This window comes from Heloderma suspectum, chromosome 5 (genome assembly GCF_057233095.1).
Source record: "Heloderma suspectum isolate Gila_16-S chromosome 5, 16-S_ref, whole genome shotgun sequence".
NCBI lineage: Eukaryota > Metazoa > Chordata > Lepidosauria > Squamata > Helodermatidae > Heloderma > Heloderma suspectum.
Genome location: NC_139462.1, coordinates 165,328,636 through 165,356,418, shown reverse-complemented (window position 1 = coordinate 165,356,418; position 27,783 = coordinate 165,328,636). Strand labels below are relative to the sequence as shown.

The 27,783-nt window shown below is 45.4% G+C and overlaps 2 protein-coding genes across 4 annotated transcripts in view; both read left to right on the top strand.

Annotated features, from left to right (window-relative positions):
- The window catches only part of METTL6 (methyltransferase 6, tRNA N3-cytidine), a 41,543-nt gene extending 24,509 nt beyond the window's left edge, over window positions 1–17,034 (top strand). Inside the window, exon 8 of one of the 3 annotated variants that reach the window (XR_014792310.1) lies at window positions 9,614–11,533. The gene's annotated coding sequence lies outside the window, so the exon portion shown is untranslated. Of the gene's footprint in view, window positions 1–9,613; window positions 11,684–17,012 lie in introns of those variants that run through there. The other 2 variants (XM_084858197.1, XM_084858194.1) reach the window with 2 other exon arrangements.
- A 5,556-nt stretch (window positions 17,035–22,590) lies between these two features.
- The window catches only part of SH3BP5 (SH3 domain binding protein 5), a 55,656-nt gene continuing 50,463 nt past the window's right edge, over window positions 22,591–27,783 (top strand). The window contains exons 1-2 of the mRNA XM_084858193.1: window positions 22,591–23,182; window positions 26,324–26,386. Coding sequence (XP_084714319.1) covers window positions 23,096–23,182; window positions 26,324–26,386 — 150 coding nt within the window. The 5' untranslated portion in view covers window positions 22,591–23,095. The remainder of the gene's footprint in view (window positions 23,183–26,323; window positions 26,387–27,783) is intronic.

Below are 27,783 nucleotides of genomic sequence, written 5' to 3'. Positions count from 1 at the left end.
TCTGTAGGCAAAAAGGCAAGGACACCTGCCTCTTCAGCAGTTCTACGACAAACCTATATATATACCTCTTAGCTTGAATTAGGGTGGAGGGGCAGTGCCCATATACCAGAAAGTCTGCAATTTTGTCTGTAAAAGTCCCAAAGTCTCGGATAAATTATGTGGTTGTGTGCAGTTGCATTCATTTGTTTTAGTACTTTATTCAAGAACTGCTTCTCTCCTCCGATAGTTTTGATGTCATTTTAAATCCAGAACCAGACTGCTAGCAGGCTGGGGGAAATAGAATGTGTCCCTGATTGTACTTTTGGTGGGGATGGAGGTTGGGCAAGAGGACTGGTATAAAGACGAGATGAGAAGTACAGTATTTCAAAGCATTTAATGGCATAGGCCTGAGATCTCCAACCTGGTGCCCATGGACAACAATGTACCTGTGGATACCTCTCTTGGTGCCTGCCAGGCTCCCTGCTCCTCCTGATTTCCATTTGATTTTTAAAGATTTTTTTAATAAAAAAAATTAACTGGGAGGTGGGCAGGCTACAAAGTGAAATATCAGCCTTCAGTGCTGTCTTGATTTCCAAGAATGCATCTGGTTCCCACATCTCTCAGCCTCAACAGTTTGCCTTCTGTGATATGAATATTGGGGCAGAACAATGTGGGTTCAAAGGAATGGTGGAGCTTAGACCCCACCTTTGCCATTTTGTGAATGGGCAAGTCCCCCATGTCAGCCATTTTGTGAGACTGCCCATGTCACTCAACATTCCAGATGTGCCCACTGACCCAGAAAGGTTAGAGACCACTGGCATAGGCATTGTTTCCAGGTAAGGACCTGGCACCTCCGGTTCTCGGACAAAGAGTAGAGGCGTGGATGGCCTTGCTGCTGGGCAAAGTGAAGTGGTCACATCAGGTGTCAGAAATGGGGCATCACTGAAAGGCAGCAAAAGGCCAGTTATTTAATTTACTATTACACTTCACTGTGTGTGGGGACACCATTTGATTTTTTTATCTTGGGTGCCAAAATATTTGGGGGCAACACTTACTGCAGAGCAGGCGGGCACACTCTGGGGAGCGGGGACAAGAGCTCTGGAGCTCTATCATAGTTTGGAAGATCCACCAACCAACCCTCTTTTGAGTTTTTAGCAGGAGCCACTTACGTGTTCCCCATTTTCTTTCTTCCTAGTCATGAAACTACCAGGGCTTGGAAAAGAACTGCCAGATGCTTGGTGTGAAAAGGCAGATTCATTGTAATTAGCACAATCCAGTGGTGGAGAATTCTATAAATACCAGTCTATGGCCAATATTCAAGCCATGGAGGCCGTTTTTTTTTTTTAGTACTGCATTCACAATGTTATTCCTAAATCGGCATAAGTCAATGCTCAGCCCCACTCTCGGCAATTAGATCAAACCATAATTATAGTCATTTGGAAAATTAAATTCTTTTTCCACCGAGCTCTGCGGTATCTAATCTCACCAGGATACAAAGCTGTACCCGATGCTTGATGAACAACTGAGCTAGCTGTGCACACCTGGGTACCAATTAGGCATGAAAATTCAATTTGAAAGCAAAAAAGAAAAAGAAAGAAAGAAAGAAAGGCAAAGGAACATGGAGTGGAGGTCATTAACTGAAACAATTATCCTTTATTTACAAAAGGATAATATAATATAATATAGTCCTGCAGTATGTCATGCAAAAGAAAGCAAGGGTGGCGGAAGGCCTCTGTCTCACTGGGATATAAAAGCTGTCAATATAAAGACAACATGACTAAAGACATGAGTTTTCTGTTGATAGGGCAGAGTGAAGAGCTGGAAAATTAACCTATTTAGCATTATTCGTGTTGGCCTTAGATCTTTTTGCACCTGGTGCAAAGAGCCAAAATGATGCCTGTGATGTGACCCTCCCTCAGGTCCCTCTGCCTCCACTTTGGGATAGCTGTCCTCACTGTCCCATGAGCTTCAGCCCTTAACTTCACCAGGTCAAAGAGACACCCAATATGCTTCATTGGTTCCCCTTACCCAATCAGGAGACGTACCCAGGAAATATGAACATGATTTCACAGAAAGAGGAACAAGACGTGGGATTTTATAATTCAAAAACAAACAAAATAAAGTTTATTTAATACAAGAGATGTTATCTCTTATAATTAATCACTCAGTGTTCAGCCTTACCCTGCCTACTTTGCCCGTTCTAACTCCTATTCCCACAAACCCCAAGGCCCTATCTCCCCTGTCTCCTAGCCCTGTCTCCATCTAAGCAACAAACTGTCTGCTCCTGCCTTTTATAAACTCCATGTCCTCACACACACACAAGCCCCTCCCACCTTTCACTCAGTACCAAACAATTAACCCTAACTTACCTGGGTTCTGTTAAACACAGCAAACACATATAAACATTAATATAGACCCCACATGGCAAGCAGTGTGATTTTGTCACAGTGCTCCTCTGGCACAAAGAGAGACTGGGGGAAGGCCAATGGTATGCTGTCTGGAATCTGCTGTCTGAAGCAATTGCTTCATGTTGCTTCATGGTAAGGCCAGCCATGTGCATTCTTTTAGTGACATTGTGGTGGCAGGGAATGGCTGACATAAAAGCTATAATGGGATGTCTATCCAAAGAAACACAAGGGCCTAACTAGACATGATGTGAAAGAACTGTGATCGGCTCTCCTGATTTTTTTTCTTTGCCTAAACAGATATTTTTTCTTTGCCTAAACCTTTAGCCCTCTGCCTTATTTCAAAGGCCTCTGGAAGTGATCACTTCAGATCTCTGGCAAAAGTGATCTTTCCCTCCCCTGGCAGCCAACTGGGTAGGGAGGGAGGGAAAAGAGGGTGGCAGAGAGAGAGAAAAGGGTGGCCCTGCCCACTTTGGCTCTGCCCCTGACCACTGAAGACATACACCCCCAAACAGGTTCCCCTCAAGGGAAGGTGGCCTTCCTCACCCCTGCCCTAAGGTTGCTACTGGCAGAGGGGGATCCCAACTTGGATCGGGGCTGTGCTGCTGGGCAAGAGGAATTAACCTTGGAGCCCAACATCCCTTCCCTGATGTAAATCTCCCTCTGAAGCTGTTATTCACCACAGACTGCTTTAAAGACAAAGAAAAAGATGGCAGGAAACCCAGTCATGGATCTCCCACATTGCATCTAGTTTGGCCCTAATGTATCTGACTAAACTAAGAGGTATTCATGTTCAGGCCAGGGCCATGTCCATATGGTAATTTCCTCCACAGCTGATTTTGTGCTGTAGTGCTAAATTGGAAGTGTGTGGGAAGTTACCTCCAGAAAGAGCATTGATTAAGGAGAGCTGTGATACAGGTGATGCTCCTACTCATCCCCAGTCTTCTATATGAATCAGTGTAGGGACCAACCCATAGGAACCCCTATGCTTTGATGGTCTTGGATGTGCTGATTTCATTGTGAATGGCACATGAAAACCCTCAATTTGGAAGATGTTTGGAAGTGGAGTGAGTTTGGGTTGATGTATTGACTGGTCATAGTACATTCAAGTACAGATCATAGAAAACATGAAGCCAAAAGAGAAAGGCACTAAATACAACAAATGAGCCAAAGTGAAACTCCAAAGTGCCAAAATTTATTCAGGCCCAATACTTTTCAAAAACAAAAATTCCTCCTTAATCAGATTCAGTAAATGAGCAAGCCAAGGAGTTCAGCTTTGCTGGTTGCCGATTGTCCCTGAAGAAGTAAATTTTGTTTCCGAAATGCATTTTGCCTGAATAAACTTTGTCACTTTTGAGAACAGTTTGACAGATCAGAGAAAACACATCGGGTGCTGGTATCATGTAAGAATGAATCTTGCTTTCTCAAATCTTGCTTTTTCTGGGTTTGTACTTTTTCATTTGATAAGCACAATTATATTCCTCATTTATGCTACAACATTCTAGCATTGAAGGAAGGGGGTAGAGCAATGGTGGGCAACTTCAGAGGGTCTGGGAGCCAATTTTTGCCCCAGAATCCATGGGGACGACACACACCCTGCCGCTGAATTTCGGTGGTGAGAAAAAAGCCACATTTTCAGTTTAAAACAAGGCACAATTTTTTCTTACATGATACCTGCACCAGATGTGTTTTCCATGATCTGTCAAACGGTTCTCAAAAGTGCTAAAATTTCTTCAGGCAAAACACGTTTTAGAAACAAAATTTACATCTTCAGGGACAATCAGCCACTTGCAAAGCTGAACTCCTTGGCTCTCTCATTTACTGAATCAGAAAGGTTTGGGGGCAGCAAGGAACAGCGAAAAAGGATGGGGTGCATGTTGCCCACCCCTGGGGTAGAGAGACCAATAGGGTGTTAATAGGATGGAATGTACTACCCTTCTCCATCCTGGAGCGCTCCAGATAAATTGGGCTACACATCAGAGAAATCGCTGGGAGATACCTTCACACAAATCCCTGCAAATTCCAGGAGACACTTTTTAATGTGCAACCTAAGAATTTTGAGAAGTTGAGATGATATTCAAAATGGTTGGCCTTTTCAATTTAAGGGATCCCTATGTAATCTGCATTGCAACATAATATATATCCTCTTCCCTTCATTTCCATTGTTGTGGATCTGACTTCACTTCTGATTTTGGTGGGATTGCCTACAGTTTAATTCTGTGCAGCTGGCTTATTCCAAAGCTACAGGAGGAAGAAGAAGAAGAAGAAGAAGAAGCAGCTGCTGCTGCTGCCTGTTGCCTGCCCTTCTGTCCTGTGTGACCATCACCTTAGCTCACAACCATCCCATTCTGAATTGTGACTTAATTACAGAGTAGCTGCAGAAAATAACATGGCAACTGAAGTAAAAAAAGAAAAGGGTAATTTCATGGCAACTCCCACTGCTGCTGTTAAGCTATCTTAATCATACCAAAATAGCTGTGTTTCACCATTCAGAAGAGCCTGGATTAAAGTAGGAATATTTATTTCTCAAAGGATTGGTCTATCCTTGATGGATTCTGTTTTCCACCATTAGAAATGGATGCTTACACAATGCTGGTCGTGTTGTCTGTTGGCCCTGAGCCAACACTTCATAAAGCTTTAGGATCATCCCTTTGAGAATTGGTGCCTCCAGCTATTCCCTTATCCCTGATGCAGAGGAAATGGCCTCTTTCCTCTGAAAGAGGATTACACATTGTTCTTTCTCTTTCAGAAAATAACAATGTGGCTGGGCATTCCCCTTTTCCCATCAGATTCCACACTAAAAGATAATGATTTCTTGCCTTATGCAATCAGCAATTCATATGTAAAAGGAAGCATGCCAGGACTTAAACCCACCCTTGAAATCCAGAGGGTTGCTCAGTGGTAAGGGAAATTTATTTATTTATTTATTTCATTTCTATACCGCCCGATAGCCGAAGCTCTCTGCCTTCTATGCATGCTCAGGCACAATCTATATCAGGGGTGAGCAACTTAAGGAGCTCCAGGGGCTAATTTCAAACCAATTGGTGATTTGCCACTGAATTTCAATGGCAAACCACAATGCTGGCCTAAAAAGGCCAAATCTTATCTTCTTATATATATCATTCAAAGTCGGGAGTTAGTTGGTCATCCCTTTTTGACTGCCTTCATGTTGACCAATTCTCATGAAACATACTTCATTGGAAAGCTCTTGATACACAGATTCCACAAATAACAAGGGTTTTTACTATAATTCAAAGTCGGGAGTTTATTTATGTTCATAAAGCTTTTTTAAAAAAAGAATTAGGTTATCTCCAGAACAAGGTACTATAAAGTTTTATTTTAATATAAAAACATATCAAGCATAATTAAACAAACATACTTAATTGCAAATTGGAGCAAAATGAAATATGAACACAAAAAACGTCTCTGTACACCTTTATAAATACAGGTGCAGGACAAAGTACAAGGATATGCCAGTAACATACGGCCTGTAAAACAAATCATGGAGGGATCTACATTGTCATGAATTGTGTGTGCTCAGCACTCAGTGCTCAGGGAGAACAGCACTCTGAAAGCAGCAAGAAGTGAAACTAAATGAAGAAGATAAATAGAAACCAAGACAGGACAAAGCTACCTCAGGGGAAGCCCACTAAACAGGGGTTCTCCCCTGTATTTGCATTTTTAAAAAATGTTGGAGATATAAATAATACCATTGTACTATAAACCATTTTGCATGTAAAGGTACATCTCAGGTTGTGTGGGCTGATCCAACCATGTTGTTTCCCTCTCTAATCTATCTTCCTGCTAGCAGTGTCTCTGAGAATGACTTTGGACTTTCTCTAGAAGTGGGAAGAGAGGACATGCAGATGACTCATGATTCTTCTCTCAGAGATTTTTGATCCTTCCCAAAGTGGGGAGATGCATCTTCTATCTGTGCATCAGAGACTATGCATCTCCCTGATCCCTAAGTGTTGGTCTATGACCTGCAATCAGTTACAATTACTGCCTCATTCTGGAGAACATCCAAGCAACCTTATGCTTCAGAACCGAGGGAAGAGGTTAGTTCATTTCCTTGTTCCTCTTCCTCCTTCTGCAGACCTTTCACAAGGAATCCAACTGGCACTGAGGTTTTCTCCTTGTTTTCCTTCCAGCTTCCAATTTCTTCAACCCAAGAGTCGAGGAACTATTGTTTAAGCCAGCCTCCAACAACCTGATGATCTCCAGATGTGTTGGGGCTACAACTCCCATCTCCCCTAGCCAGGACAGATCATGGCTGTGCTGGCTGGGGATAATGGGAATTGTACGCCAATGCATCTGGAGGGTATCAGGTTGGGGGAGACTGGTTATGCCATCACTTCCCTCACAGAGAGAATACATACAGGATATGCAGTGTATCTTTCATGGTGTCCGCTAGGCCCACTGCCAATTGCCATGCATGGATCAGGTCTTCTGCACGGATCCTACCCATGTACAAGCTGTATGTATACTAGCTCTGTACACAAAATCTGTATCATTCAAAAATGCAGGGTACAGATTACATGAAGACTGCCCACATGTGTAGAAAATCTGGTAAACACAGGCAGGTGGGAAGCAGGGACAGTGGGCCTAAAGTCCTGCTCACCCAGTCCAGGTGTTGACTATTCCTGGAGATCGTAGGGCTCACATTAAATAAGAAAGGTGTGCATAGAGAGCTATGTCAGTTTTGGTCCTTGTGTATCTCCAGGAAATCTAAACCCCCTGGACAGAAAGTACAGGGCAATATGTAGAATCTCTCCCATGTATGAACTCTAGTTATACCCTACTTGATCTTGTGAGTTTTAAAAGGGACTCAAGCTGCTCGGAGCAATTTTGAGTATGACAATCATGTAGGTTATGCAGCCCGGTCTTTGGGAATGTGACGTTCCCTATGTTTTTTCATAAGTTAATGAAAATATTGGGTTGGATCCAGACTGGAAAATACTGGGTTGGATCTAGTCACAGTTAGAGTATACCCAATATGACTTAAGTTAGTCACTCATTTAAGTTAGTCCCTCTGATTTCAGTCAGTCTACTCCAAGTATGACTAAATGTGGATCTAATCCATTATTACTATTCCAAATTCTACTTTCATTGTTACAGACAAAAAAAATCTTGCTGTGATTAGTCTGAAGAACTAATACAAAGCTTTTAAACAGCAATGATCAATAAAGGACACTTTGGGATGGTGGTGGAATGCTATGTGATAGAGATGTGAAGGACATGTTTGTTATATAAATTCGCATAAAACAATTTATTTGGGACATTTATATTCCAGCTTTCTTCCATCATGGAACTCTAGGCAGCATGGAGTTCTAAGTGGTGTCCCATCGAGGTACCAACCAGACCAAGACCTGCTTAGGTTCAGCAAGGTGGTTACATCAAGTACCCTTAAATCAGAGGTGGGAAAGCTCATGGCCAGGGGCCAAATCCAGCCATCCAGGGGTCCCAATTTGGTCCTCTGGGGTTCCCCAGAAGACAACACCCCCTTTCCCTGACCCCATTCACTTTGCCCCAACCACCAATCATTTCATGGTTTCCTGGCTTTTGTGGCTTTTTTCTCCATTCTAAAAAGTTGAATCACCTCTTCAAAGGCATAGTTACTGGCTGTAAGTGCTTTAAACTAAAATATGCTGGTATTTTTTTGTATTTTGGCTCCACACCTTTTTCCTTTGGCCGTGCCCCCTTTGCTTTTAGCCACACTCACCACTGGAATGCGGCCCCTGAAAGCTTCTCCGAAACAGGTTCCTCACCCCTGCCTTAGACCATGTCCTGGGCTGCAAAACAAGAGAAGACATCCAGGGCTGATTCAAGCAGCTCTGAATGTGGGATGAAATGTGGAGCAAGAAAACATGGGCAGCGTAGAATAAAGTGACCAGGCTGTAGTTGGATTGGTTAAGATGTCCCCCTCTACGTCAGATCCTGGAGAACCACTTCCAATCATGGAAGGCCTTAGATTATTGGTGGTTTAACTTTTTTGGAAAGTGTGCCAAATGTCGCACCTATAGTATGAGATAGGTCCACTCTAGTACTCTCCATGGTAAACATTGTCCCTCTGTGCCTTCGAATGGTTTTGCCTCTAGTCTAGTAAGCTGGAGAGCAGGCACAAGGACATGCCTCAGTCCATACCATACCAGTCCTATGAGTCCTCTAACTCCTGTCCAGCTTTACCACAAACCCCTGCTGTCCATGGTGCCACAGGTTGGCCACCTATGGGCTGGTTGGACCAGTGGTCTGATGCTGCATAAGACAGCTACCTATGCCTAAGTAATCAGTCACCTGATCTGGCCTAGTCAATCATAGCAATCATCTGTAGCTTCTTTTTTAACCCAATGAACTCAGAGTCCAAGATGGACAGCACAGGGGTATAAAGTGTAAGAGAGAGAAGGAGTGTAAGACATGTAAAATAGAACTTAAGGGTAGGGAGATTTAAGAGTGTCATGTGGCATTACAAGGAGTACAATCAGAGCCAATGGACAGAAAAGCAAAAATTTGCAGAGCCTGGGCCAGAGGGGGGAAAAAGAAGATGTAATGCAAATTGGTCGGTGTACAGGAACCACCTGCACTGTTACGAAAGACCCAGTTGAGACTGGCAGTGAAGGAGGAAGCAGCTGCTGGTGAGTGGTGAGTGGGGAAGAACAGAAAGGGCCAAGCAGTCCTACTGAAACCAACTAGACCCAGGCAAGAGAACCAATACCCCGCCCAAGAGTCAGATTCGACTTTCTCACCTCATTTGTCTGGCTCTGTGGCAAGATGTTCCTGATAATAATGACTTTTTTCACATCATGGGAAAGCCAAGAATTATCTAGCCTAAAAATCTAGGGATGGGAGAGAATTTCACTTAGTTGGCATTTTGCTAAGAACGTACCAAATTAACACTTTGCAAATCAATACATGAACCAGAACACAGTTAGCCTTTGGTATTTCCACTCCTTGGAATCTTGCAATGCAGTTCTGTGAACAAAAAATATGTATAGAAATGCATATATTAGGAGAGAAATGCATATACTGGTAGAAAAAAGGTAGGAAAAACATTATATAAGTGAAAATTGCATATATATATATATATATATATATATATACACACACACACACACACACACACACACACGTGTGTGTGTGTGTGGTAAAAAATTTATTCCAAAATGTGTGTGGTAGGAGAAATGGGCATGAAAATGCATACTGATAAATAAAAGTACACCTTATAATTGCAGACTTTTAAAGAAATGTGGCTGATGTGGAAATGGGACAGAACAAAGCAACGACTGGAAAAAGGAGACTGAGAAAAATAAAAATGGACAGTTGTTTATTCGGTCAGTCGCTTCTGACTCTTTGTGACTTCATGGACCAACCCACGCCAGAGCTTCCTGTCGGCCGTTGCCACCCCCAGCTCTCCCAAGGTCGAGTCCATCTCCTCCAGAATATCATCCATCCATCTTGCCCTTGGTCGGCCCCTCTTCCTTTTGCCTTCCATTTTTCCTACCATCAGCATCTTCTCCAGGGTGTCCTGTCTTCTCATTATGTGGCCAAAGTACTTCAGTTTTGCTTTTAATATCATTCCCTCAAGTGAGCAGTCTGGCTTTATTTCCTGGAGCATGGACTGGTTTGATCTTCTTGCAGTCCAAGGCACTCTCAGAATTTTCCTCCAGCACCACAGTTCAAAAGCATCTATCTTCCTTCGCTCAGCCTTCCTTATGGTCCAGCTCTCGCAGCCATAGGTTACTACGGGGAATACCATTGCTTTAACTATGCGGACCTTTGTTGTCAGTGTGATGTCTCTGCTCTTCACTATTTTATCAAGATTTGTCATTGCTCTCCTCCCAAGAAGTAAACGTCTTCTGATTTCCTGGCTGCAGTCAGCGTCTGCAGTAATCTTTGCACCTAGAAAGAGATCGTCTGTCACTGCCTCCACGTTTTCTCCCTCTGTTTGCCAGTTATCAATCAAGCTGGTTGCCATAATCTTGGTTTTTTTGAGTTTTAACTGCAACCCAGCTTTTTCACTTTCTTCTTTCACCTTCGTCATGAGGTTCCTCAGCTCCTCCTCGCTTTCAGCCATCAAAGTGGTATCATCTGCATATCTGAGATTGTTGATGTTTCTTCCAGTGATTTTAACTCCAGCCTTGGCTTCATCAAGCCCAGCACGTCGCATGATGTGTTCTGCGTACAGGTTGAATAGGTAGGGTGAGAGTATACAACCCTGCCATACTCCTAAAATGGACAGATCCATCCCTATATAAAAGTCATGCCAAATGCACATGCACTTGTCTGCATGCACACACCCCAATTGGTTTTTGGTTTTCTTTGTGACTCACCTATAATAAGGCAACTCACCATTTCAGCAAATTTCGGCCTCCTGAAATGCAAGTAAAATATAAACAAAAGCCCCCCTCCCCCGAATCTCATCAAATACCTGATCCTTTAATTAACCCAGTAAAGAGGAACTACTGCGTGAATGTTTGTTTTAATACTCTGATTTCTGCAACCCACTTCCATTCAAAGTAGCTTCCTACTGTTGTCCAAGTCTCCTTATCTTCCCCTCACTGTGGTCTTTCCCTTCCTTCTTGGTTTTCCTTCTTCCCAGTGCCAGCAAAATGGCAACCAAATGTGGTTGATGCGCACTGCATGAAGCCACTCTGCTGGCACTGGGAAGAAAGAAAACTGAGAAGGAAGGGAAAGACCAGGTGGGGTCTGTTTAGAGTCACCTTTGCAAGCACTGCTTTCTGGGAAATGAATGAAACCAAAGGGTTTGGGTTTATCTACATTAAAAATGAGAGTTCTTAGTTGATACTTTAAACCCAGTTTTATCTACGTAACCACAACAAAACAAGGCCCCACCCATTGAAAGTGCATTTGGTGGTAGCAGTTTACTCAAAGGTGCTTTCCTGCATGATACTCAGTAGCGCATTTGAGCATCTCTCATCCTACTTGTTCTAGATCTGAATATAGTTAATACAAGATAGCATGCAGAAGAGAAAGGGACTCTATTTTCTAGCCAAATGGTGTTTCATTTGAATTTTTTATGTATTTAAACACAAACCAATTTAAACCTCGTTTGTGAAACACCCATAGCTGTATAATGAGATATCTGATCAAATAGGCTGTTCTCTTGAAATAACACTGGTAGACTATTTTTCTTAAATAATTGGATCTGTCTGTTTTGCCGCCCTTCCCTTTCCCCCAGCTTTATGAGAATATAAATGTCTGAAAATAGGCCAGGAACAACCATACCTACTTAAGTTATAAAGGGTTGAGTGATAGCTTATTCAAATAAATATAACCACTTTACATTTCAGTCTTATACATATTCCTTTGGATTAAGCGTCACTGACCATAGTGGGCGTACTTCTGAACACACACATGATCATTTAATTTGTTACTTTAGCAAGTGCAACTAACAGTATAGCAAATAGAAAATACAAATGGGACTTGCAACAAAGTGTTGCAGTGTGGGATACTCCTGCTTAGGGTTCCAGCCATGTCCTCTTCCATGAGATTCCATTCCATTCTACATTCACACTAGCTTTCCACTTGCCCCCTCCCTCTGCCTGCCTCCAGATACTCAACATTCTGTGGCCACTAAGCATGCTCAGTGTTCATTGGGCTGTTCCGGGGGGAGGGGGGACTCCCCCTCTAATTATTTTGTGTGTGTGTGGTACTTCTGCAACCTTGCATTCTCCTCACCATGGTGATACCCGCCACTTGTTTCTCAGGGCTAAACTACATGTTGCTTTAAATACATAGCATGTGGCTGATCCTCACTTCTTTTTTACCTCCAAGTAAGCATGCAAGGGCTCAATCTGGATTGGGACCAGCATACATAGGTAGGGGAGGTTTAAACCTTCCCACTCAGCCACTTCCCCCCTGAATTTATTTCCCCACTGCAGGGGCTAAAAAAAGAAAAAACCCTTCATTGGTGCCTATGGAGATTTTTTGCTGTTTTTTTTAGCCCTCCCGCCATCAGGTGGGAGTGGGGATTTAGTGGGGGGAAAGGGCTGGGTGGGAAAGTGTAAACCTCCCCTACGCATGTGAGGTGCTCCTGATGCAGACTGGGGACCTGTGTGTTTATTTCAAAGTAAATCAAAAGTGAGGATAATCTACATGCTACATATTTAACATAGCATATAGTTTAGCCCTCAATGGCTCTGATTTGGCGACATAGCCATCAGCACTTTAATTCAGTATTAGAAGGAGTTATTAAAGTAAGAGGGGTGTGTGTGTGTGTGTGTGTGTGTGTGTGTGTAATTGACATATGGTGGTGAAAGATTATGAATTTTCCCACCCAGTTTTGTAGGACTTTTAATCAGACTAATAACCTTTCAACAAAAGCAAGCAAGCAAGCAAAGTATTTCTCCCTCCACTATCCCTCTTATCTTTAACAAACACCTGAGTGGTTACTGGCAATGGAATGTCAGGGGAACAACCAACCCCCCCCCCCCACACACACACACCTTTGGGGTCAGAGTTGCTTTAAGCATCACATTTTTTCCTATATGGAAAGCACTTCTGTGTAGGAAAAGGCATGAACGCTGCTTGCTAGATTGACACCTCCCCCCCCCCCCGCCACATCCCAAATTGTTTTCCTGGTTTTCAGGGGCTCAGATCCCTGCCTCCGAAATCATTCTTATCCTCCTCAATGGGAGTTTGAAATGGACAAACTTGTCAACTTCATCTATTCCAATTAGCCTGAATAGGACCCTTTGCTTTCTGTTAGGGTTGTTGTTGTGGTAGTGGTGGTGGTGGTGGGGCTATGGCTTTAGCAGTGATGTGGCATACAGAAGTTAAGCAGGTAACACTTTCCCCACCACTTATGTTCCTGAATAAGCTTTACCTGCTTAACTGCTGAGTGTCAGGCTGTTGTTAAAAGCATAGGCCCAGGACCATTAAAAACCGGTGACAGCATTAGTGCCAATAAAGACCAGGATTACAGAGTGATTAGGACTGAGGAGCATCAACCACTGTCCCTGTTCTGCAAAGAGTTTCTCACTTGTCCTCCACACAGAGGCCAGTGGTGAGACATTTAGGGGAGCATTGTGTTTAGGATTTAATTGCCCATGCGCCTGTTTCTTCAATCAAACATACCAAAAATGATATCCTTGCATGGGCATAAAAGCTGAGCAAAGCTTTACCTGCTTTATTTCTGTAATTCTGTAACAGTGAAGTCCTATACATCAGGGGTGTTGAATCTCTTTCAGCCCGAGGGCCAAAGTCCATTTCGGAGAAGACTGGGAGGGGAGGGGAGGGGAGGGGAGGGGGTACATTCCAGGACTAGGGGGGCCAAAGAGAAATGGGGTGGAACCAGATTACCAGCATGTTTTAGCTTAAAGCTCTAACTAAGCTCTAAACCAGTAACTAAGCCTTCCATTTCCACCTTTTAGAATGGGGAAAAAAACTGCACCGAAGTCAGGAAACCACCAAACGATCAGTAGTTGGGGAAAAGGTTTGTGGCCATTTGGGGGAAACCCAGAGGGCAGGATGGAACCCCAGAGGGCAAGATTGAACCCCAGGGAGGGCTGGATTTGGCTCACTGGCCCAAGGTTTTGCACCCCTGCTATACATGTTTACTAGAATGCTTGGAGGACCACCTTCTATATCAGCCTACCTATTGAGATCGTCTTCAGAGGCTCTACTATGTGTTCCAGCATTCCCAGAAATACTCTTAATTGGAATGAGGGAAAAGAGGGCCTTTTCAGGGGCTGTGCCCTGGCTCTGGAACTCCCTTCTGAGGGAAGCCTGTCTCAGCTCTTCTCTAGCAGCCGTTACCAAGATGGTAAAAACCTTCCTTTGTAGGAAGGCATTTGACCAGTGAACTGCTATCTTACTGAATTTGGTTTTTAACTGGCTTTTTAATAATTTTTACTGTTGTTTCCTGATACTTTCCCCCCGCTACTTTCATATTTTAATGATTTATTGCTGAATTTTGAGTTAATTTAAATTTATTATTTCATTTATATCCTGCCTTTGTTCCTCCTTAAGGAACCCAAGGCGGCCTACATAATCCTCCCCCTCTCCATTTTATCCTCACAACAACAACCCTGTGAGTAGGCTGGGCTGAGTCTTGACTGGCCCAAACTCACCCAGTGAGCTTCCATGGCCGAGTGGGGACTAGAACCCGGATCTCCTGACTCCCAGTCCAACACTTTAGCCCCTACACCACACTGGCGCATGCTGAATATAAGTTAAATGATTAACTTAGTTTTATCCTTGTTAGCTGTCTTGAATTCTCCACAGGAAAGGCTTTCTACGTGTGTGACAGGAGTTCTAAATCCAAATAATCCTATATACCAGGGTTGAGGAATTTTTCTAGCTCCAGGGGCCAGGTTTTCTCCTGGGCTGGATGACATCCAAATGACCTCCTACCCAACCCCCCACTCCTTTCCCCAAAGCCTCACCCTGACATTGTTCAAAGACTCTTTCTCCATGCACAGAAAAAGGGAATGTCTTTCCCTTGTTAGAGATCAGAGGTAAGAACAACTTTCCCTTGTCAGCGCCTACGGGAAAACATTAGCTTATCTCCAATTCCTGACTGTTGGCCAAGGCCTGGGAGAGAAGCTGGTGGGCTGGATGGTGAATCCACACGCGCCGGAAATTCCCCATTCCTGCTATATAGGAATATGGCATCCCAAAAACAGTCTGCTGAGGGCTGAGCATGCTCAGTGGGCACGGAATGCTGAATTTGTATTGTGGAAATGGAAAGCTGGGGGAGGAGAGAGGGGAATGGAATAGAGAATCCTGAAAGAGGATGTGGCTGGCTGGCACTTGGACCAGAAGTACTCCACAGTGTACCATTATGTTGCAGGGCCCACTTGTTCCTATCAAATATCTAAAACAGAGCAATATTAATATTAGATCATAAACCCTTTGGGGACAGAGACACATACTGCTGAAATGACTGAATGTGCCTTGAACCCACAAGGAAGGGCAGGGCATAAATATTCTCAGGTCACTGTTTGATATTTCATTTGTGCTCAAGCAAACCCTTAATGCCTTTCTTTCTTCAGACAAATCAGCATTTTAAAGCCATGCAGCCTGATCCACAAGCCAGACTGAACCAGAGTCCTTTCTGCTGATGTGGTCCCACTGAAACAATGAGAAGCAGCAAGCTCACATGCAAGTAGTGTCTAAGGCAAGGGTGCAGAACCTGTGGCCCTCCAGATGATGTTGGACTACAACTCCCATCACCAGTGACTATTGCTGACTGGGGCGGATGGGTGTTAGAGTCCAAGATCAGCAGATAGCCCACAGGTTCCCCAGCCCTGGTTTAGGGAATAATTGGAGCCATGGTGGCTTACTAGGTTTTAAGCCCATAAATGTGCTTTTCTATCATGGACTGTAGCTCTGGAACATACAAAGTAATAGTAGTGAAGGGTGCTACTGAACATGGTCAGAACGCCTCTTTCTTACATACATACACACATGACAGACAGAGAGAGAATTAAGACTTTTAGAATGGAGTTATCCCTTCCAAGTTGGCTCCAACACCTGCCAATCACTTTGGAAGTACATCACAGCAAGTACCTTCAGCTAAACTGGCTTGGGGCTTACAGTTGTGGTCTTATTGGAAATGCTTTTTGTCAGCCAAAGCTTTGCTCCTTCAACTTATTATCCCTGAAATCAGCAGGACTGAAGACTAGTATTTAACCATTATTGTTAAACCTACTCATTTATTTCAGAACTAGATAGCTGTTGGTTCTTTCAGAATCAAAGATAACTGCTGGCTTTCCTTTCTCTTGGGATGAAATGCTGATTAAGGAGGGACTAGTGGTGAAAAATCAAGTTTAACTTCCACCGGTTGCGTTCATGTGTCATGCTAACCCATGGTGGGTGGCTATGCTGGGTAGGTGGTTATGCAAACAGCCTACTGTGCTCCTGTCGGACAATCAAGCAAACAAGCTACACAGAGTAATTTATTTCACACACCCCTCCTCCTCCTGTAGTCCTTCTGCCCAGCATGGCAGGTATCCTAGCTTCCTTTGGGGCGGGAATAGAGATTGCGTGAAAGGAGCAGAGCAGAGGCAGTAGTTTTGGCTGCTCTTGCCGAGCGGCTCTGTAGCAACCCACGCTGGTGCGACAGACGACATGCTAACCCACCACAGGTAAAACAACCCTTACTGCACAGCATGGGTTCTGAAGATGGCTTAATTGGAATTAACCCATCATGGATGGGAAAAATCCCCCTCCCCTGCATGATATGCTAGCCTATCATGGGCAGCTCAGGCCGCTTACCCACCATGGCTTAGAGTTACATCTGAACCCGGCCACTGTGTTGTTCTCTATTCTACATTAGTGAATGGCTTGAATTTTACACACACTGAATGTATTGGAGGTAAAAAAACACATACCACCACTACAAGCCCTTCTGCTGAGACGGGGCAATCAATGTGCATGAAACAGATACAGCTGCTGCTGCTTTAGCTATAACAGCGCACAGGCCTGTCCTTGACTGAATGTTCAAGGTTGCTCAAGGCGCTTTTGCACATGTGTTTCTGCCACTCTGGAAAAAACACAGACATTTATTGGTAGCTTCAGGTGCTGCTGAAGCTTATGATGTCATGATCAGATGTGCACAGCTGCAGTGCCTTCAAGGGGAGATCTATTTTGTATATTTTATCTCAGATTTAGGATGAATGAAGAAAGAGGAACCTCTAAAGCCACAGAAAGGGGAACCTCTAAAGCCACAGAGAAGATTGCCAACTGAAGACAGAAAAGGAAAAGATTTGATAGGCAGAAATCAGTAGTGGAAGCTTTTAGGCAAAGCGTGGAGCAAAATTAGTAATCAGGACCATGTGCTAATTGCAGGAGTGTCCTCAAGCAATTACACTGCTGCTTCAGTACCCTCTGAATGTATCATGGTTGCATTCAGTCGCCATTCAAAACTTTCCAATACGGTTGTGCCCCTAAAGATGCATCTAGATGTGAGCATTTAACATCTTGCATTGAAGCATACCACTCTCTCAAACTTTACTTGCCTTTAAGTAACAACACAGTTCCATGGATGTCAACCACAGTTTACTTCTTCCCACAGCAGTTTCGTGACTGCCTTACAATGCACTCCTAGGCATCTCAACTCAAATAAGTCTTACTGAGTTAAATAAGATCTACTCCCAGGGAAGTGTGTATAACTCTGGAACATGTGAAGTGATTGTGAAGGTAGGTATCTCTGAGCATATGCCAAGTGTGTTCTTATCCATTCTTGCACTGAGTTTTGCTTCACACAAGATGTAGGTGATGTTGAAAAGATATTGCGCTCTCAAGTACTTCCTTTCATCTGCCCTGAATCTCCCACCAATCAGCTTCATGGGATGTTCCCGGGTTCTAGTATCAATAGAGAGGGAGAAAAATGCCTCCCTATCCACATTCTCCATACCATGCCCAACCCTGCACTAGATGAAGTTAATGGCTGGGGTTCACATACATTTCCTATATGACCTTAACTTCTGTGGAAGAAATCCACTTGGAGGAACCACAGTCAGCCTACATCCATCCGGACTAAAGGGGGGAAGATTAAAGAAAGGCCTTTTCAGTTGGAATACAAGAGCTTTGAGCCCCTGGCCAGGTCCCACCTTCATCCTTGAAAACTGAAGGCTGCAATCGTATACCCACTTTACTTGAAAGTAAGTCAGTCCCATTACATCCAGTGGGGCTTACTTTGTGGTAAACACATCTAGGATTGCTGTGAGGCTGTTGTTGTTGTTCAGTCGTTCAGTCGTGTCCGACTCTTCGTGACCCCATGGACCATAGCACGCCAGGCCTTCCTGTCCTGCGCTCTCTCCCGGAGCGTGCTCAAGTTCATATTCATTGCATCCGTGATGCTATCTAGCCATCTCATCCTCTGCCGTCCCCCTCTCCTTTGGCCTTCAGTCTTTCCCAGCATCAGGGTCTTTTCCAGGGAGTTTTCTCTTCGCATTAGGTGGCCTTATTGGAGCATTATTGGAGCTTCAGCTTCATTATCTGTCCTTCCAATGAGCACTCAGGGTTGATTTCCTTTAGGATGGACTGATTTGACCTCCTTGCAGTCCAGGGGACTCGTAAGAGTCTTCTCCAGTACCACAGTTCGAAAGCATCAATTCTTCGGCGCTCAGCCTTCCTTATAGTCCAGCTCTCACAGCCATACATTACTACTGGGAAAACCATAGCTTTGATTAGACGGACCTTTGTCGGCAAGGTGATGTCTCTGCTTCTTACTATGCTGTCTAGGTTGGCCATAGCTTTCCTCCCAAGGAGCAAGCGTCTTTTAATTTCATGGCTACAGTCACCGTCTGCGGTGATCTTGGAGCCCAAGAAAGTAAAATCTGTCACTGCTTCCATTTCTTCCCCTTCTATATGCCAGGAAGTGATGGGGCCAGATGCCATGATCTTCGTTTTTTTAATGTTGAGTTTCAAACCAGCTTTTGCACTCTCCTCTTTCACCCTCAACAAGAGGCTCTTTAGATCCTCTTCGTTTTCTGCCATTAGGGTGGTATCGTCTGCATATCGGAGGTTGTTGATAATTCTCCCAGCAATCTTAATTCCGACCTCTGATTCATCCAACCCGGCATTTCTCATGATGTACTCTGCATATAAGTTAAATAAGCAGGGTGACAATATGCAGCCTTGTCGTACTCCTTTCCCAATTTTGAACCAATCGGTTGTTCCATGTCTGGTTCTTACTGTTGCTTCTTGACCCTCGTACAGGTTTCTCAGGAGACAGGTAAGATGGTCTGGTACTCCCATCACTTTAAGAATTTGCCACAGTTTGTTGTGATCCACACAATCAAAGGCTTTAGCGTAGTCAATGAAGCAGAAATAGACGTTTTTCTGGAATTCTCTTGCTTTCTCCATGATGCAGCGAATGTTGGCGATTTGATCTCTAGTTCCTCTGCCTCTTCTAAACCCAGCTTGTACTTCCGGTAGTTCTCGGTTCGCATACTGCTGAAGCCTAGCTTGTAGGATTTTGAGCATCACCTTGCTGGCATGTGAAATGAGCGCAATTGTGCGGTAGTTTGAACACTCTTTGGCGTTGCCCTTCTTTGGAATTGGAATGTAAACTGACCTTTTCCAGTCTTGTGGCCACTGTTGAGTGTTCCAGATTTGTTGGCATATTGAATGCAGCACTTTAACAGCATCATCTTTTAGGATTTTAAATAGCTCGGCTGGAAGACTGTCATCTCTGCTAGCTTTGTTGTTACTAATGCTTCCTAAGGCCCACTTGACTTCACTCTCTAGGATGTCCGGCTCAAGTTCAGTGACCGCACTATCATGGCTATCAGGGACATTCAGATCTTTCCTGTATAGTTCTTCTGTGTATTCTTGCCACCTCTTCTTAATCTCATCTGCTTCTGTTAGGTCCCTGCCTTCTTTGTCCTTTATCATGCCCGTCTTTGCACAAAACGTTCCCTTGAGATCTCCAATTTTCTTGAAGAGATCTCTAGTCTTTCCCATTCTGTTGTTTTCCTCGATTTCTTTGCATTGTTCATTTAAGAAGGCCTTCTTGTCTCTCCTTGCTATTCTCTGGAACTCTGCATTCAGTTGGGTATATCTTCCCCTTTCTCCCTTGCTTTTTGCTTCCCTTCTTTCCTCAGCTACTTGTAAAGCCTCATCAGACAGCCACCTTGCTTTCTTGCATTTCTTTTTCTTTGGGATGGATTGAGTTGCTGCCTCCTGAACAATGTTACGGACCTCCGTCCATAGTTCCTCAGGCACTCTGTCTATCAGGTCTAATCCCTGAAATCTATTCCTCACCTCCACTGTATATTCATCAGGGATATGATTTAGGTCATACCTGAACGGTTTAGTGGTTTTCCCGACGTTCTTCAATTTAAGCCGAAATTTTGCAAGAAGCAGCTCATGATCTGAGCCACAGTCAGCTCCAGGTCTTGTTTTTACTGACTGTATGGAGCTTCTCCATCTTTGGCTGCAAAGGACATAATCCATCTGATTTCGATATTGAGCATCTGGTGACGTCCATGTGTAGAGTCGCCTCTTGTGCTGTTGGAAAAGAGTGTTTGCTATGATCAGCATGTTCTCTTGGCAAAACTCTATTAGCTTTTGTCCTGCTTCATTTTGTACACCAAGGCCATGCCTGCCTGTTATCCCGGTGATTTCTTGACTTCCTACTTTAGCATTCCAATCCCCTATGATGAAGAGGACATCTTTTTTGGGTGTTAGTTCTAGAAGGTGTTGTAGGTCTTCATAGAACCGATCAACCTCAGCTTCTTCGGCCTCAGTGGTTGGGGCATAGACTTGAATTACTGTGATGTTGAATGGTTTGCCTTGGATTCGTACTGAGATCATTCTATCATTTTTAAGATTGTACCCCAGTACTGCTTTTCCCACCCTTTTGTTGACTATGAGTGCTACTCCATTTCTTCTAAGGGATTCTTGCCCACAATAGTAGATATGATGGTCACCTGAATTAAATTCGCCCATGCCTGTCCATTTTAGTTCGCTGATTCCCAAGATGTCGATGTTCAATCTTGCCATCTCATGTTTTGTGAGGCTGTAAACTGAGCCTAATCCCAAACACTTTGTAAGAAGTGTAGGTAAGTCCAGTTGGAAACGGAGGGAGTAGTCTGTTGTAGCAAAATCAACAGAGGGTTGGGCAACCTTAAAGAGTAACTTTCTTTTTATGGCACAAGCTTTTTATTTGTTTTAAAGTACTTCTAGATTACCTATAGGCCAAAAGAGCCCTCTCCAGGCGGCCTACAAAAAGGGTAAAAATTTAATAATATTCAATTAAAATCCAATGAGCAATAACTAATAAAAACCAACGAGCAAGACTAAAACCAAACACAAACGTTGAAGTTTGTGTTAAACTGAGGCCATTTTCCTCAAGCAGCCCCATAAAAGGTCGTCTCCTCAGTCAGGAACATGAGGGCGTTTGATACTTCGTCAAATGACAGGTTATGCATGCACATTTATGCACATGTGTACATGGACCTGTGCCCACTGCACCCATGCCTACATAATATATCTGTCAACTGAGGATATCACATCATGTACCTAATAAAGCGGACTCCGGTACACAAAAGCCCTATCATAATTCTGTGAGCCTTTAAAGTAGGGGTATTGTACCTTTTTCAGCCCAAGGGCTGGATCTAATTTTGGAGACGTTCTCCTGCATTCTAGTGGTGGGCAGGGCCAAAGGAGCAGGGCCAAAATATAAAGAAAATACAAGCCCTTTGAGCATAAAGCTCTTATTGCCAGTAAAACTAAGATCACAGCACCTGGCCCCATCACTTCCTCGCATGGAAGCAGTGACAGATCTTATTTTCTTGGGCTCCTAGATCACCGCAGACGGTTACTGTAGCCATGAAATTAAAAGACGGTTGCTCCTTGGGAGGAAAGCTATGGCAAACCTAGACAGCATAGAGACATCACCTTGCTGACAAAGATTCGTATAATCAAAGCTGTGGTTTTCCCAGTAGCAAGGTATGGCTGTGAGAGCTGGACTATAAGGAAGGCTGAGCGCCGAAGAATTGATGCTTTTGAACTGTGGTGCTGGAGAAGACTCTTACGAGTCCCCTGGACTGCAAGGAGGTCCAGTCAGTCAATCCTAAAGGAAATCAACCCTGAGTGCTCATTGGAAGGACAGATACTGAAGCGGAAGCTCAAATATTTTGGCCACCTAATGCGAAGAGAAAACTCACCGGAAAAGACCCTGATGCTGGGAAAGACTGAAGGCAAAAGGAGAAGGGGACGGCGGAGGATGAGATGGCTAGATAGCATCACCGATGCCATGAATATGAACTTGAGCACACTCCAGGAGAGAGCGCAGGACAGGAAGGCCTGGTGTGCTAAGGTCCATGGGGTCACGAAGAGTCGGACACGACTGAACAAGCTTCAGAAGAGGCATTTCAACCTTTTAGAAGAGCGGGGGTGTGTGTGTGGGGGGAGACCTAGGAAACTACCTAACGATCAGTGGGGGGGGGCATGGGGCATAGCCATCTGGGGAACTCCGAAGGCCCAGATTTGACCCCCCCACCTGAGATTCTGCCCCCCAGCTTTGTGTCCACACGCCTCTTTGTTGCCTCTGTTGAAAACTTCCCGGTAAACAACATGCACATCGCTGGAAGTTAAATCACAAAAGCCTCGCAGCGGAGCGACACAGAGCTGCCTGAAAAGAAAATTTCGTTCCAGGCAGCTTGACTTATTCCCCCCGCCTTTTCGTTCTTGCCTTAAGCGGTGGTGGTGGTGGTGGTGGTGGGGCGCACAGATTATGCGGCGAAGCGCGTGGGGAGGGAGGCGAGGCCGAGAGCGGGCGCAGACCCGCCCCCGAAGCAGCCGCAGCACTGAGCGGGGGGAGGCCGCGAGGAGGGCGATCGCCCCTGTCTTCCCGAGAGCCGGGCCTCCGACTTGGCCACGTGGGAAGGCGGCGGCAGGGGTGGACCGTGCCCGGGCGTCGGGGAGCAGGAGAGACAAGCGCTCGGCGACAGCAGCGATCGCCGCCGCCGCGGCTCCAACAGCCAGGGGGCGCGGCGCGTCTCCTTCCCTCGCTCTGGAGCGGAGAAGCGCTGCGTCCCCCCGGCGCAGCCTCGCGGCGAGGAGCTCCCGAAAGAGCGGCCGTCGTCGCGCGCAGCCTCTCCCCGCGGAACCCGGACGGCTGCAGCCGGCAAGCGGCCGGGAGGCGGATCAGGCCACGCTCACAAGGAGGCGGTCTGGTGCCAGATCCTCCCCCCCCCCCCAGCGCTGTCCTTTCCAGAGGACCCCACGTAGCCAACATGGATCCTGGCATGAAGAGGAACAAGGCGGAGGACGGCGAGCAGCAGCAGCAGGAGGAAGAGGAAGAAGTGGACCCCAGGATTCAGGTAAGGGAACGGGGAGTGGGGCGGGGCGGGGCGGTCCGCACCTGGCCCCTTGCGGCGGGATCCGAGGGAGACACACGCACCCCGGCTCACGCCCCTTCGGAGGAGCCCACATGGCGGGCTGAGAGGCGCGATGGCAGCATGCCCTGCAGTGGAATGGGGGGGGGGTGAGATGAAGGTTGCAGCGAGGGATGCCTTTTCCCAGAACAGGGGCGGGGGGAGCAGGTCCTCCCTTCTTCCCTGCGGGCGCCTTTCTCCCCCCCGCGCAACCGCGTGTGATTCCACGGGAGGGGGGCGTTTCCCTCCGCGGCGCATCTCTGTGTGTGTGTGTGGGGGGGGCTTCATTGGGTTACTGCCGAGGTCCTTTTGCGGCTAGCTGCTGCTGCAAACGAAAAGCGTGGCCCGCCGATCTCTCCTTCGAAGGGCGCGTAGAAACGCGCACACACACACACCCTTTGAGAAGCGGCAGCGCCGGGTGCAAGCGGGAACTCACCAGCCCCTATTCTCTCGGTTTCCCTCGCCGCAGCCTCTGCCTTTCGTTGTCAGCGGATCAGCCCCCCCCCCCCCGATCTTCTTAAGCGGGCGTACTAAATGGTCGTTGCCAGCCGGGGTAGCGGTGGGGAAGGCGAAGGGATCCCACGGCAGAGGCAGCAAGAACATTAGAAGGTGGCTTGTGTGTGCGTCTGTACAGGGAGGACAGGCAGAGACCCCTTGTCGGGGAAGAGGCGCACTTGAGGGCGGGCTGCTGTCCTGTGGCTAAGGCCGAAAGCGCCTCTTCAAGGCTTTAATGATCGCCGGGCAATCCTAGCGTCAGAGCAGGATAGGAACCCTGGAGGTCATTTCTCCCCCACCCACCCCAAGTTTATTGCGGGATCCTGCTCCATTTTATTGTGCTTTGCTACCGTTCCCAAGCTATGTGTTCCCTGCTTTTAAGTGTCCTCTCAGCTACTACAGGAGAAGACAGTATTGTCATTCTCCTCTCCCTCCACACCACTGCCATACCTCAAATGGTGACCCATGCTGCCCCGTGACTAGACTTGGACACAATCCCGTGGTGTACTGCAGGGATAGGGGAAGTGTGGTCCTCCAGATGTTGGTGGACTCCAGTTTCCATCATCCTTTATCATTGGATATGCTGGCTAGGGCTGATGGGAGTTGCAGTCCAACAAGATCTGGAGGGCCACATGTTCCCCCTCCTTGATGTAGTGGTCCGTGTCAGCTGGACATGGTGTGCTAACTCCCCTTTCTGCATTATGTGCCTGTCCTATCCACTCTCTGGTCACTGGCAAAACTTGACAAGACTAGCAGAAAAAAGCATCTTCTCTGCTATGAACCTTTGTTGAGGTAATCACAACAAAGGTTGTTGAGGTTTGTTGAGGTCGTCACCTGAGGCCTTGCTTTGGGTCCTGTCCCCATCAGAGGTACAGCTGGTGGTGACTGGTGAGACAGGGCTCTTTCAGTAGCGGCACCCAGAATATGGAACTTCATCCCCCTAGAGGTTCATATAGGCCCTGTGTTATAGGCCTTTTGCCCAGCCATAAAGACAGTTCTGTTTTGCTGGGCCTTGGGCTTCAGGGTTTTTTAGTGCTTGGCAATTTATCATTTGTTTTATTGTTGTGTTGGATTTTGTTGGTAGTGTCTGTTGCTGCTCTGTGGTTTTTGTGGTGTTTTCTTTACTTCTTGTCTGTGAGTTGCTTCGAAGGCCTTCAGGCAGAAAACTGGCCTATATGTAAAATAATACATAAACAAAATGAAAGCCCTGTTGATTTCACTGTTCAGGGTTTGTTTGTTTTGGGGTAAATATTTCTCCATGCACTACTGAGGTGTGCATACAAGCCACACTGAAGGGAGCAGGGAACATGCCAGTGAAATTGGCAAGGAGGTCTTTCAGCTTGTCAGGTATTTTTTTTTGCAGGTGTGGGGAAGGGGGGATTAGCCAAGAAATGGCAGTTCTGCAGATGTCCGTGGTCAGGGAATAGGAGGAGGAACTGGGTAAGAGGCTGGAGAGGCTGAACTGTAAAAAAGCCATTCCTAAAAAAATATGTTCCAATTAATGAGGGTGGTGGGGTGGTGGAGAGAAAAGTGGTGGGTGGGTGGCTAAAAATGGGCTTTGAATAGAACCCATTTGATCACAGGTGACACATAAAATGAAGTTTGCAGTGCAATTGTAAATCCTTCTTGCATGACCTCATAGAAGTGCATTAAAAAAGCCGTTTATGTTCTATACATATACACCAGCAGCAGGAAAAAGACTCAGAAGTGCTTTAAGAGGCATAAACTGGCCTATGAACCAGAAAGCTTATCTACTTGGGTGACCTCAGACAAGCCATATGGGGATAATAATACTGGTTTACCTTATGGCCCTGTTGTAACGTTTATTGGCATAATGTATGTGAAGAATGTGAACACTATAAAAGGCTAATAAGGGTTTCCAGTTTGTCTTTCTCCACTCCCTTCCTTACCACAGAACCTTTGAAAGGATATACATATAAATGCTAAATATTGGGCCAGTCACTCTCTCTCAGCCTAAGCTACCTCACTGGGTTGTGTTCAGAATCAAATGGGGTCAAAGAGAACCATGTACACAACCCTGAACTCCTCGGGGAAAGCGTGTCGGGGGTGGGGGGGGAATGTAATTAAATAAATGCTGTTAGTATTTAAGTTAAAAATATTGGAACTTGAATCTTAAATATTGGAGGAATCTTGACGGTGGTGTGGAGGGTGGGGGAAATCTGTTGCAGTGCTTGTAACTGTAATCTCCTGTGCCTGTAACTGAGTAAAAGTTTGGGCTTTTCAGCCTAAATGTGTTCGTTATCAAATTTGCTGGGACATTATGGCAAAGACTGCACTCTAAATGTGCACATATGACAAATAAGAAACTGGAACAGCTTAGAGCTTCAATTGAAATAACTTTAAAAATGTAGCCTTTAAAAAGTGTCTGAAGTCTCCCCCCGCCCCCAGGCCTTTACACAGCAAAGTTTAGCCTTGCCATTAAATGCCTTCCACCCTTCTGTTTCCATTTAACATTCCAGCTGGGGCCGCTGTGCAAAATGCCAGATGACACTCAATAACCTGACTCCTTCCCAGTTCTGTCAGTATGTCTTATTTCTCAACATATTCTTGTTCTTTTTGGCTTTCTTCCAGGGGGAACTAGAAAAGTTGAATCAATCTACAGATGCTATTAATCGGAGAGAAACAGAGCTTGAGGTACAGTTTCTTCGTGCTGTTTTGTCTGTTTCTGAGAGATCTTGCTGTATATTCTTTTTTTTAAAGTAGAAAATGGTATTTCTTTGGACTTTTGTCTTGACTGCTAAAACATTCAAAAGAAAGGACTGCTAAAACATTCCATATATATATATAGATAGATTAAGCCAATGGATAAAGCAAAAGTAGGTCAAACACGTCCTGCGCAGACACTGAAATTGAATGACATTGGTATCTGTGGTGCTCTGAATTTCACTAATCCTCTGATAGATCCTACCCCAAGGGATAACAAGTAGCAGTCAAAATGGTAATTAATCCTACTCATAGGTATGCAAAGGGTGCTTTTGAGTTTGGCAGGGCTGTCATCCTGCTGCAGTTCCTCTACTATTAACAGTTACAGGATCGCAGAATCATAACTGTTTGGGCCTCGCAACTTGTTCAGTGGCTATGACAACAAATTTCCAGAGGGATAGCTGTATTTGTTTGCTGCAACAGAGACTAAGGACACAGCCCTATGCCTGTTTAGACAGGAAAAAAGTCCTATGGTTTTCAGCATGCCCTAGCCAACATGGCTGGCTAGAGGGATGCTGGGAGCTGCAGGACTTTTTTCTGTCTTAAGAATCTTGCAGCACCTTTGAAGACATGGGTGCAGAACTCTGGCCATCTTGGAGGTTGCAATCTGGTCCTTTGGGGTTCCACAAAAGGCCCCACCCCCTTTCCCCTGGCCCCACCCCCTTTCCCCCAGCCACCAGCTGCTGGTGGTTTCCTGGCTTTTGTGCGGATTTCCCCCCTTTCTGAAAGGTTGAAATGCCTCTCCTATGGCTTAGTTGCTGGCAGTAAGACCTCTAAGCTGCAATATGCTGGTATTGTTGGCTCTGCCTCTTTTGCATTCAACCCCGCCCACTGCTAGAGTGAGGCCCCCTAGAGCTTCTCCGAAATGGAATTCAGCCCTGGGGCTGGAAGAGGTTCTGTAACCCTTAAAATTTAAGGTTAACAGGCATGCTGGCTGTGGACTGTGGGAATTGTAGTCCAGCACATCCAGAGGGCACCAGCTTGAGAAAGGTTAATCTGACAGCTTGCGGCAAACCTCTCTGGGTTTTGAGTGCCAGATTTACCCCATGCATACCTTTTTTGGCACTAATGGTATGAAATGAATCTTAAAGGATCCACATAGCTGTTTTTTCTCTTTCCGTCCAGCTGCTGTTAGAAATATAGTCTTGGCTAGATGTCCTGCTGCCAACATAAGAAGGCACATCATAAAATGTTGTTTTGTCAGGGGGGAAGCATAGCAGTCGTATTTTGTTGACATGCTATATAAATGACTATTATCTCGGCCCACATCATGACCTCCTGCATGTGGTTCTGAGCCACTTGCTCCTGTGTATTTGTGTATGTTCCCC